Source organism: Otolemur garnettii, unplaced genomic scaffold, assembly GCF_000181295.1.
Source record: "Otolemur garnettii isolate 467f Iridium unplaced genomic scaffold, OtoGar3 scaffold00070, whole genome shotgun sequence".
In the NCBI taxonomy this organism is placed as follows: Eukaryota; Metazoa; Chordata; class Mammalia; order Primates; family Galagidae; genus Otolemur; species Otolemur garnettii.
In genome coordinates, this window is record NW_003852465.1 from 4,744,391 (window position 1) to 4,756,956 (window position 12,566).

The following is a 12,566-nucleotide window of genomic DNA, read 5'->3' on the forward strand; positions in this document are numbered from 1 at the left end:
CCATACACTGTATTTTTTAAATTACATTTATCTATTTTGTTTTAATACAAAGATGTACTAAGAAGAATTAAAAAATAAGCCAAATGATCCTAATTATCACTTTAAAAATAATTATTACTTTAAAAATACATATAAAAAGGTACCAAAAAAGTTTCCCCTCTTGCCTTAATATATAGAAGATTTAATGACTATAATAACAATTTTCCTATAATATTCTATTTTCAAATTACGTTTTCTTACCTTAACATTTTCTATTGCCTCCAAAATTCTTTCTCTCAAGTTTGCAGAATCGTTTATTTGGTTTTTTAAATTTCTGATGACAATATCAAAGTGATTTCCTTTGAGCTGACCGAGTCTAAGGGAATTATCTACAGACCGAATATTAAACACACTCATTCTTTTCTTTTCAAGGTCTTTTGCAATATTTTTCAACCTACAAGGGATAAATCATACATTTAGTTAAATCTTACATTTAAAATTACTTTAGTATAAAGTTTTAAATGATAACTGCCAAGCAACCCCTTAGATCTGAACAGTAGCACAAATGTCTTCAAATATTCGAAAGTTAATGTTATTTCAACAAATGTGCACTAAATAGCCATTACTATAGGATTATAATAACAGAATAATTTTAAGAACTTGAACACGTGTTACTAATGCTATCACTCTGTCTCCATAGACCTGACTTCTTAGTTCAAGTGACAGAACCTCCTAGAAGTTCTACTCATCCTCCTGTCCCCACACTCTGCTCCTTCAGTCTCTCTTCCCCCAGCCTTGCCAAGAAAAACCACCAGCACCAGAAGATGTTCCAAATTCTGCTCCGAACACTTTCTTACTCAAACTTTCAATTCTTCCCTAACCTCTAAGGAATAGATTCAAATTTTCTGAGAACTTTCAAGGTCCAATAAGAACAGATAGAAACTTTCCTTTATATCCCTATTTTCTGTAGTCTCTATAGGAATTATACAGGGTGGCCATAAAGTTGGTGTACAATTTAAAACAGTCAACTCTATGACCACCCTGTGTGTCAGGCAGACTGTTTAGTTTCCTGACTCTCCAAATATATCTCCAGATTTTTTACATCTCTTAAAATCCCACTATTACTTGAAGGGTAAGGAAAATCCCATACCCATAAGCCAAATCAAAGAAATCTCTGTTACAAGAAACTAATATATGTATTGTCTTTGAGAATTAAAACGTAGCTTTTGTGTTGAACATTTTCTAACATCTGAAGTTCTTTTCCTTACTGTCCTTCTTCACCACAAAGACAAAATCATACACATTTTCGTCCCCGATGTAAGAGCTTAGAAGCATTTAGATATCAGAAATTTAGTGGATTCTTAAGCATCTCGTAACCAGGGGTTAATGTATGGACATTCGATCAAATTAGGCTAAATTTTGACTTACTAATTCAATTTTTGGGAGTTGATCTTAAGCAAAAATTATCCATGAGGTACAGATTTAATTATAAGAAAATTAATCATGGCATTTATAATAAAAGAACCGGAACAAATTCTACTTTTCAAAAATAGGGGGATATTAAACAAATTATTCTAAATAATGAACATGATTTTGAAATATTTCACGATATCAATTTTCACATAACAATTTTGTTTTATTTTAAAAAGTAAAATATAGGCCGGGCATGGTAGTTCATGCCTGTAATCCTAGCACTCTGGGAGGCCAAGGCAGGTGGATAGCTTGAGTTCACAAGTTTGAGACCAGCCTGAGCAAAAAGCGAGACCCCCATCTCTACTAAAAATAGAAAAACTGAGGCAAGAGGATCACTTGAGCTCAAGAGCTGAAGGTTGCGGTGAGCTATGATACCAGCATTCTACATAGGAGAATAGCTTGAGACTCAGTCTCAAAAGAAAAAAAAGTAAAATATAAACTATACATGCAGTGTGAGTTATATCTATAATAAATGCCTGTGTGGTATATATGTGTGATGTAGTTAGTCTAAAAAAAGTGTGAAATAAATAGATCAAAATGTTATTATAGTTGTTACTGAGTAGTGGAATTATTGGAAACTTTAATTTCTTTTTTTATGCTTTTCTCTATTTCTGAATTTTCTACAATAAATATATATTTCTTTTACAATTATAAAAATATTTTTAAAATTTGATTAAGCTGAGGGAGGCTAAATTTAAATACATTCTATTTAATAGGAATTTATGAGTATTTTAAGTGTAATGATTCAAGATAATCCATGTACATACACATTATAAGAATTAGAAAAAAATTATAAGACACTTTCCTGAAGGCAAATGCATATTTAAATATAGCACAGGATATTGAGAAATAATTTAGACAATTTAAATCTGCACTTCTCAAAGTTTCTATCCTAAAACATACTCTATTTTCAACATAAATTTAAGACATAGCTCTAATTAGCAGAAAATTATATTATGAATGCCAATGTTTGCCAAGTTAGTAATCAATAATGAATATTACAGATAGTAAGGTTAATATGCTCCCAGTATTATTCTGAATGTTTGATTTACTACTTATTAATTTGATAAATATAAAGTTCTATGTTACAAAGCAGTATCTTATTACCTTTCTGGAGTCACTTTTCTGACAACCATTGCTTGGTAGGTGATGGCTTTCTTGTCTTTAAGGCCCGCATAACTAAAATCTGAAGGAATCACACCAAGTTTGACAGCTAAAAAACCAATCGCTTCAAACATTTCCAGGTTTTCCTTTTGTAGGGTAAAAGCTGAAACAAAAATAATCTTAGATTACAAAAGAAGAGACTACCATATATAATTATATTCTTAGCAGACTAACTGATTAACAGTTTAAAAAATCAAATCAGGGCAGTGCCCATAGCTCAGTGGATAGGGCACTGGCTACATACACCAAGGCTGGAGGGTTTGAACCCAGCCTGGACCAGCTAAAACAACAATGACAATTGTCAACCAAAAAATACCCAGGCATCGTAGTCCCAGCTATTCAGGAGGCTGAGGCAAGAGAATCGCTTAAGCCCAAGAGTTTGACGTTGCTTTGAGTTGTGATGCCATGGCACTCTACTGCGGGCAATGCAGTGAGACTGTCTCAATAAAAAATCAAATCATTAATTTAAATAAATCAGGTTTTTTAGTCAAAATATGAAGCAGCATCACTGATTTCAGCTGTTATTTTTTAAATGCTGCTTGGCTCATTAAAAAAAATCCAAATTTCTTAATTTGGCATTCATAGCTGGCCCAAATCTACCCTTGCAGTTTCCACATGGGCCACTTCCATTCAGATATGTTATGACCCAGACAGAAAGAACTTCTTGCAATCCATGGAAGGTCTACAACGTTCCACAGTTGTGCATTTTCACATGCTCTGTCTAAAATATATATTCCCTGCTTAGAATATAATTGTAAATTAGGTTTTACTATTACCACATTTTTCAAGTACAACCCAAAGTTATGAACTGTTAACCTGACCCTGGTATTATTCATCCCATTTTCACATTTGTAGAACCAAATCTTAATGATATAAAAATTTTATAAGTTTTTTTGTGAACTAAAGCCATAATGTAAAAATCAAATCTACATAACTCCAATATCTAAACTCTTCTCATTTAATCTGTGGTCCCTTCAGAGTACAATCCTGTTTCTGTGCCACTACATCTGTGCAAACTGGGGTTGCTGGTTTTATCTTAAAATACTTTGCTAAATAAATTCATAAAACATGACCATGTGAAACACTTCCCAATCTTCATGAAGGGCATAGGCCAATTAAACCTGGTCAGCTGGACCTACACAGTGAGAGTTCATCGTGGGAATTAAATCTATCCCCTCAAACAGTGACTGTGAAAATGCAGGAAAAGCATCACCTTGGAATTTGTGAGACCCCCACCCCACACCTTCTGAACCAGAAACTTGAGGGGTCAGTAACCTGTTTTAATAAGACCCTTTCCTGATTATAACACAGGCTAAAGTTTGGGCATATCCTCTCTAGAGAACTGACAGAACCCAGTTTTCAGGTTCCCTCCCTGGGTACACAAAGTATTCTCTTCACTTCGCCAGATATTAATACAACAAAAATATTTTTATCTCCACATCCTTAATTTTAATTAAGATGATTTTTAAAAAATGAAATCAAGATTTACCTTCTATAAAACTTTACTGAACACAATATAACTGCTTACATATGTACATAGAACTTTATATGTTTATGATTGTGTTAACTATAAATGCCTGTATTACCACACTGTCTTCAATAAAGCTAATTTTTACATTTGGTGTTATTAGAAAGATGTTATCTTCCATTAAGTAACAGAGTAAGTTAGAACTCCTGGAATTAAATCACCTACCAGCAATTCCTCTTCCTACATAAATAGTATCCTACATAAATATTATCCTACATAAATAGTATCCTACATAAATAGTATCCTACATAAATATACTTCCTACATAAATAGATAAAACATATAGTATCTCTCCAGCAGAGTCTATTCATATGAAATTATTCAGCTTTCACACAATTTTCCATTTAACTAAGCTTACCTAAGAAAATGACGATGCATTAAATTTACCTGTATACCTATCCTTTCTTTCCTGGCATTCACGAAGAGATCTTCTCCCATGCCGGTGTGCTTTTTCCCGAAATCTTACTGTTATCACCACATTTGGATTATTAGCACTGCAATTCAGTTCAGGAAAAGACTTGGATTCCACAAGGTTTCCAAACTTTTTGTTGACGAAATGATGAACAGCTTTTCTGTGGTCTTTGTTTGCATCAGGTTTAAAGAGAAACCTGGAATTTTCTTCCTTTGCATCTAAATATTTAAAAAAGCCAGCTGCTTCTTCTTCAGACACTAAGTGACAGAGTTCTTTATAATCAAGATTTGGTTTTACAACAATTTCACTGTTTTTTCCTACAGTCATTAAAAAAGGAAATTTCTGCCTAATGGCACTATGTAAACTAGCCCTCTGGGTTTTGTCAAGGATTCTGCCTGTTGAGAATTCAGGCGTTGGTCCAGTTAGCTCAGCTTTAGAAAGCCATTTGTCTTTTATGTCACAGGCAAAATGATTCAGTAACTCATTAGTTTTTTCATCTAAATAGGGACTTACTACATCAGGTTTTTCTTCACATTTGGAAGCTCTGTCATTGATAGTATCTTCTTTTTCTGAATCTGAATGACAATTTTGGTCACTATCAGGGCATCTCGCCAAAGTACGAAGTTCTTGGCTACTTCTACCTTCAGAGGACAGATTTTGAAGATCTAGTTTTGGTTTTTTGGGAAAATTATTTGGCTCAGGTTTTACTTGACTAATCTCAGAAATAGGCTCATCAATGGTCTTATCAACTAATTGTCCCTGTTCATCAATTTCAATAACAATAAAGTCACTTGGTGAGCTTTTTATTGTGCCATGAAATCCAACATGGTCATTAATAAAACGCAGAGAACTAAACCTCACTGTATAATCTATATCCTCTTCCATTGTTAAATAGCAAAGCCTACAAAAGAAACAAAGAGGCAGCCAGTTACCAGAAAGAGAAGTTGTGCAGGACAAAGCCGAAATAAGTTTGCAGAATTTATTTATTTCTGTCTCCTTTTAATTCTGAGTCCTTTTAAATGACATTAATAATTTATGATAAACTTCTACTTTCCTATACCAAGATGAATTAATAGGCAAGCTATTTCTGGTACAACTAGTCATTTGTAATTCAGATATTCACTCGTTCTAGGCTTCCATCTAATTATTCAGGATTACAATGGGTCAATTTTAAGTTTGCCTTAAAAACACCATTCACAGGAACACTATTACATGGCCTTAAAAACACCATTCACAGGCCCACAAAGAAGAGATGAGAATATGGGATTATTTACATAGACTTGTCCAAAACCCATTCCTGAAGCCTAAAATTTTTAGCTAATTCCAGAGAATGTGTGGCTAGCTTTTGAAATATTAGAGGTTATGTATAGAAAAGAGTTGAAGAAGATAGGACAAAGTGGTCTCAACTGATAAGGTGAATGAAGTTATAAATACCAAATTGCAATTTGATTTCAATGAAGTTGGTAAATACCAACTTGAAATTTGATTTCAAGGGATGCTTACATTAGTCCTGGACATTAAGGCTCCTCTAAAGCTCCCGTTGGGACAGACAGAAACTTTTGAGGTTGACCCAGAGGAAAATTCCAACAGTATCATTGGCACAAGAGAGAAGAAACTCTTACAGAGCTTTCTTGGAACAATACACAAGAGAACAGTACTCAGAGAAAGCCTTCACACACTTTTCCCATAAACCATAGCTACCATAGCACATGGAACTGCAGGAAAGATAAATTGCCCTGGGAAGGTGCTCCGTGCTACTCAATTCTTTTTGTTACCCACATTCTCCAAGTAATTTATCATTATCTGGACCTTTAACCCATTTCCACAATACATCCTACTAATCTGAACCAATTTGTCAAAACCATCTCCCTTCTCAATTCTCAGTCCTTTCCATTATGCCATGTAGAAATCATAGGAAATTCTCCATATTCAAATATACGAGGATGTACCTATTTTCATTAATTCTTTAATTTCCATCACACTTCCCTCAATTTCTTGCCTTAATTGAAACCTGCCCATTTCCCTAAGTTACTGCTTCGTTAGTCCTCTTAAGTGAAGAGCATTTTTAATTTTATACCCATCTGCCTTAGCACCTGGAGGTGTAAATATTTTCATCATTTGTCACTGTCCCTTCTAAGGTATTCTTCCTCTACTACCTCCCCAAATCCCAGTTCCTTTTAAGTCATGCCATCAGGCTTTACTACCTGCTTCCATCCTGTCTTGGATCCCCTGATGACTCCTCATTCCCTGATGACCACTGGATCACTACTATACTATCCAGCATGACTTTTGTGATCCTGCATGTGGATCACCCACGTCATATCTGGTGCTCTCACTCCCTCACTCTCAACCTCAACCTCCCACCTCCACTTCATCTTTGTCACCCACTCTCATGGTCATCATTTTGACTTTCCCATCTCCAAAAACTGCATAAATATTAATCACCTGATTCTCTGGTCACTCCTACTGTCCTTCTTCAACTCTATTTTAAAACTTCCACTCCAAAATCTTTTAGACTTTGAGACCTATCAAGGTCTCTAATTCCTGCCTCTTCTACTGGCCCACTATAGTCCATTTTCCACATGGCAGCCAAAATGATGTTTGAAAATGTAAATTGAATCATACCATACCCCTGTTTAGAATGCTCTAATCACATTTATAATGAAATCTAAATTACTTACCTTAGTTTCCAAAGGCATCTAAGATTCTGGACCCTGCCTTTCTCTTAGACATCTGCCTTATTACTCACCATCCTCTGGCTACACTGACCTTCTTCAGCACTTTTATGCTAACTGTTCCCGCTGCTTAAATTTTTCCTTCCCCAATCATTTGTATCTTCAGAGAGGTTTTCTCTGACCAATAGGAGGAAACAGCAGAGGACTATCATTCACAAAACCCTCTTTAATGTTTTTGCATTGCATTTCTAGTGTATGTTTTACCTTCATTTATTATCTATAATAGATAGATAATATCCAACTAGAATATTGGCTTTATGTGTGCACCAACTTTGTCCTCTTTACTCACTAATGATTATCCCACGTTTAGAGCAGTGTCAAGCACATAGTTGGTCTGCAGTCAATACTGTTGAATAAATGAAACTAGTGCAAATTGAGAGCTGCAGGGATGAAGTGGAAGAAAGAAGGCATCACTTTTGCTCGTGACAATCAGGAAGGACATAAAGCAAGAAGCGGCCATTGAGGTCCACAAAACGGTTCACGACAAGATAGAAAATCGTCAGAGATATCATAATTAATGTACAAGCCCCAAACCCAATGTGTGAGAGAATAATAAGAAGCCTAGATATAGAAGTGGGGACAAGGTGGGGAGGAGGTAGAACGGTTCTGGAATACACAGCTGGATTGATACCAGACTATGGAAGACCTTGATTGCTCTGTCAAGAACTTAGAATCTATTGGGTGATCAGTAGATGGCCACTGGAGCTGTTTGTGTAAAAGTGTGACATACTCCAAACAGGTGCTTCAGTAAGAGGACACTGATGAAAATGAGCAGGATGCATCTGGTGGAGTCAGAGTTGGAGGAGGTGAAGAATAATAGGATTGAGAGCACAGCTCTAGGGCCTTGCCTTAAAAGAATAATTATTTTTTGTTCCTCCAGAAAAAGGAAGAAGATACAAAGACATTCTAAGCTAGTGAAACAGGCAGGGAAACTTGGGAAGAAGGTTCGGATGAGGGAACTCCAGCCAAACATCTTAGCAAGAGTGGAACAGAACTGGAGGCAGCCAAGGGGCCCACATAGCCTTGAGTATGAAGGTGCAGTGTTCCCCTGCAAGAGTTTGCTGATGGGTGTGTCCGGTGGAAGGTAGTTTGACTAGCTCGTGGCAGAGAAATTAGGAATGCTGGGAAGGTGTCAGAAATGGAGAAAAGCAGCTCCTTTTCCAGGATGCGTTTCCTTCACCAGTCGCCCTAACTCTGCGGAACCCACTCCTGCAGAAGCTGCCGCTGCACACAACCAAGGTGGCGCCGCCTTCCAGAAGTCCAAGGGAATCCCCGACACCGACAGCAGCTGCACTCGCTTCTTTTCCCTCCCCTAACCCCGCCTGTCCCAAGGTGCGACACCAGCACACTTCGCCCTTCTTTGGGAATAAACGATCCTCAAAGCCGACCTTGTCGCTACCCCATACACAATCTTCATAACGCGACTCTAGGAAGCTCGACCCCATCTACCTCCGTGCAGATGAAGGCATTCCTCGGCGCAACGCTATGCGCATGCCCGGAAGCCTCAAACATTTTCAGCCTCCGACACGGGCGTATTTAAAGGAGCAGGCTCCCTCGTAAAGAAGGCCCCGACCAAGTTGAGCAGTGGCTCATTTTGCGGAGCCGCAGGGAGGAGCGAAGGCAAATGAAAAACAAAAAGAGGCGGGGAGGGGGCGGGACTGTAGGGTCGGTCCCGCCCTTTCTCGGCTTTCCGAGCGCGCTCGCCCTTCGCCGGCTCCCTCTTCCTGGCGGCGCCGCGCCGGTGCCCCGCGCCGGGGCAGGTAAGGGATTCCCGGGGTGCGCTCTTCCTTCGCCCAGGTTGTACGAGGTCCGCATCCAGGCCTCGGTCCCTCGACCCTAGGGCTTTAGGGAACCGTTGCTGAACGGATGTCGCCTTCCCATCAATGAGGAAAAGTTAGAGAGGAAGTAGGTTGCGTGGACAGAGCTCGCAGCAGGAGAAGGACTTGGGTGGGTCCCTAGAAAGCCAGACGTTCGTCGGATGAACCTGAGGCGCGGAGGAGCGTCACCCAGAGTTCTGGGGCGCCGTTGGCTCTCACCCCAGGTTTCTGAACTGCGTGTTCCGTGAGCCCGTTTACGAAATGAAATCTCCTTTACCGAGAACCAGGAAGTGGGGCCAGCGCCTGGTGGACGCTTGTCGCAGAGACAGCTTTGCGAGCCTTCTCTCCATTCTAATTAGCTTGTTTCTCTAGCTTCCAAGTCTGCAGGCAATTCAAAGTGGAGAGGGGTTGGAGGGTCAGGTAAGTGCGTTAACAGGTGGAGGGGCCGGGTGGGGGAGAAGTCTACCTGACAGCTTGGAAGCAAGAAAGGACACAAAGGCCTAACAGCAAACCCTGAGAAATCACTTCTAGGGCTTCCACCGGGAACTGTTAGTACCTCAAAATCCTATCTGCCCAAGGCGCCTTTGAGCAGAGGGTATTAAATGCCCCCTTTCTGGGAGCATTCCTTGAAGAGATCTTTCAGAAAGTTCAGATTTCTTCTATTCTTCTGTTTTCGTGTGAAGCATTGATTTGAAATTTGCCTTCTACCCGTCCAAACTGAGCTCCTGGCCAAACGTGCACCTTCACAGTCTGGTCCATCTCAGTGTGTGTCCGGAAACTTGTTCAAACCAGAAACCTCAATGCTACGTTCTCCCTCTCCGCATCAGCACGTAGGATTCTATAGGCTCTACCTGGGAATCTACCCGGCATCCCTGGAATTCTGCGCATGCCCTGCTACCACAGTGGTCCAAGCCTCCACCCCCTCCCACCTGGATTACTGGGATATTCACCTAGCTGCATTCTTCCTGCTTGTCTCTCCTTACTCCAATGTCCTTTATTCTCAGCTGTCCCAGTATCCTTAAGACACGACTGTTATTCAGGAACAAAGTCAATACAGACTGTAAGCCCAGGGAGACATGGCCTGTTTCCCTCTGGGACCTCATCTGCTAATTGCCGGCTGGCCAGTCTGCAGTCCACCATCTCCTTGCTGTTGCTGTTTCTCCTTGGGCCCACTTCCAACCATTGCATTGACTCTTCCTTTTGCTGAGAAACCTGGCTTTCTTATTCTTTCAGACATTTAATCAAATATCACCTTCTTGTTGAGGCTTATTTTATCTCACTGTTTTTCAACATTTTTTTTTTTTTTTCTCGGGGCACATCAAACCTTTAATTAAATTTACATGGCACACTTAAATGATGTTGATAAAAGGCCAGGGGAGGTGGCTCAGACCTGTAATCCTAGCACTCTGGGAGGCTGAGGTGGGTAGATTGCTTGAGCTCAGGCATTCAAGACCAGCCTGAGCAAGAGTGAGACCCCACCGTCTCTACTAAACATAGAAAAACTAACTGGGCATTGTACCAGGCACCTGTAGTCCCAGCTACTTATAGGAGGCTGAGGCAAGAGGATCACTTTAGCCCAAGAGTTGCTATGATGACACAGCACTCTATGTAGAACAACAAAGTGAGACTCTGTCTTAAAATATATACATATTATGTTGATTTAAAAAAGAGTAAGAAAAAAGCAATCTATTTACTGTACCTTGAACTTCTTTCAGCAATAATTTAATTAATGATCTTTAAAATTTTTCACAGCACACATACAGTCCTCTCTAGGCACATTGGTTGAAAATCCTGCTGTAACTACTTATTTAACATTATAGCCCCTTCTCTGTTTTGTGACGATTTTCTTCTATTCCATTTGGCACCATCTAACAGACTTTAAAATTTATTTGTTTGCTTATTGTCTGTCTTTTTCTGTGAGAATATAAGCTCCATGAGTTCAGGTATTTTTTACTTTTCTAATTTTCCTAATTTTTTTTCTCCAGAGGCCTGAATCAATACCAAGCACAAAGTAGACACTCAGTTAACATTTGATGAAGGAATGATATTACTTTTAAAATATATATTCAAAGCATTTAAACTTCCTTACCAGTTAAATCCTTGAGTTAAATCAGTGTTTGATTAAGATGTGTTGTATAATTCATGCCACATCAGCACATATCCCAATTTAAGAGAGGTAGCCCTGCATACGTTAATGGATCTGGAAGGGATCACCAGCTTTTGTTCAGAATAATATTGAAGTATCCAAAAATAAAGATTAATGGCTATCTAGCATATTTTTCTAGGAACACAGGGAGTGAATAATACAGTATGTTCTAGAAAGGTTATAAATGTATGGAAGTAACTGTGATTAATGAAATAATACTACCACCACTTGAAAATCTTAGTTCTAGTCTCAGATCTCTTATTTGTACCTTCTCAGTGGCCCTTACTACAGTTCGGGACATTGAGCTTAAATTCAACTCTGCATAGTTCTTTGAAAAAAAAATGACATAAGAATAACTTCTGCTAGAAAATAATAATTGCTACTTTCTTTTTTTACCACCTATTATGTGACAACACTAGGCCCTTTGCCTTTGTTGATTTTAATTCTTACCACAATCCTTAGGTATTAATATCTCTGTTTTTCAGATGAAGAAACCAAGGCACAGAGAAATTGGTTTACTAACCCTGGTCACAGCTGGCTGTGACTAGAACCCAAACGCGTGCAACCTCAAAGTGCATCTTCTCTCCACTTCTGTACAGTCTCCTCCATTGATGAGAATCTAGTGAAGCACAATCTTAAATCTGTAGTAATGGATTTGACAGGAATGTTTTGCACTCCTATTCTCGGCACGGTACTTGGAGAAGATGCGCGTGCGTGAGGAGGTGTGTGTTGGAGAGCAGACACTGATTTTAGTATGTGTCTCAATCGCCACCTCACCCTGTCTGCTTGTCTGAATTGTGTTATTTAAAAATAAGTATGATTTTTCTTTGCTATGAGATTGAATGGTGTGAGAAAACAGTCATGTAGATATTTACTCATTTGTAAGCAACTTATCCTGTTCCACGTCCATTAATCCTAAGCATGCTAAAGTAAATCTTGAACAGTCTGAAAATGATGACACTGTTTAAGTTTTTCTACATGGTCTGTTTTCATTATTGAAAAAAATGAAAACAAAACTGTAAAAATTACCACCACAGGATAACCACTGTTAATATTTTGGCTTATGTTCTTCAAAGTGTGTGGTTGGGAGTGGTTAATGAATTTATGTAAAAAGTAAAATTTTAATTTCTGGGGTTTCAAACTTTTGGACACGTATGTATGAAGGCGTTGTCCAAAAGACCTTCCTTTTCCTGGTATCCTTACACCATTACAAGAAGTCTGAGTGCAGGATAGCTATCAAATTTGTCCCTGGCCTTCAGATAGGCTGTTTTTAATTCTTAATTCCCTATATTTTAGTTGTAGTTTTAGGATT

At 38.6% G+C, this 12,566-nt stretch overlaps 2 protein-coding genes across 5 annotated transcripts in view; one reads left to right on the forward strand and one right to left on the reverse strand.

Moving 5' to 3' along the window:
• The window catches only part of PUS7L (pseudouridylate synthase 7 like), a 22,051-nt gene extending 13,258 nt beyond the window's left edge, over nucleotides 1-8,793 (reverse strand). Inside the window, exons 1-4 of the mRNA XM_003793547.1 lie at nucleotides 8,741-8,793; nucleotides 4,532-5,457; nucleotides 2,560-2,719; nucleotides 241-433 (exon numbers count right to left, since the gene is read on the reverse strand). Coding sequence (XP_003793595.1) covers nucleotides 241-433; nucleotides 2,560-2,719; nucleotides 4,532-5,457; nucleotides 8,741-8,784 — 1,323 coding nt within the window. The 5' untranslated portion in view covers nucleotides 8,785-8,793. The remainder of the gene's footprint in view (nucleotides 1-240; nucleotides 434-2,559; nucleotides 2,720-4,531; nucleotides 5,458-8,740) is intronic.
• Nucleotides 8,794-8,991: 198 nt separating this feature from the next.
• The window catches only part of IRAK4 (interleukin 1 receptor associated kinase 4), a 31,011-nt gene continuing 27,436 nt past the window's right edge, over nucleotides 8,992-12,566 (forward strand). For 2 of the 4 annotated variants that reach the window (XM_023515388.1, XM_003793548.2), the window contains exon 1: nucleotides 8,992-9,051. The gene's annotated coding sequence lies outside the window, so the exon portion shown is untranslated. The other 2 variants (XR_002774298.1, XR_002774297.1) reach the window with 1 other exon arrangement.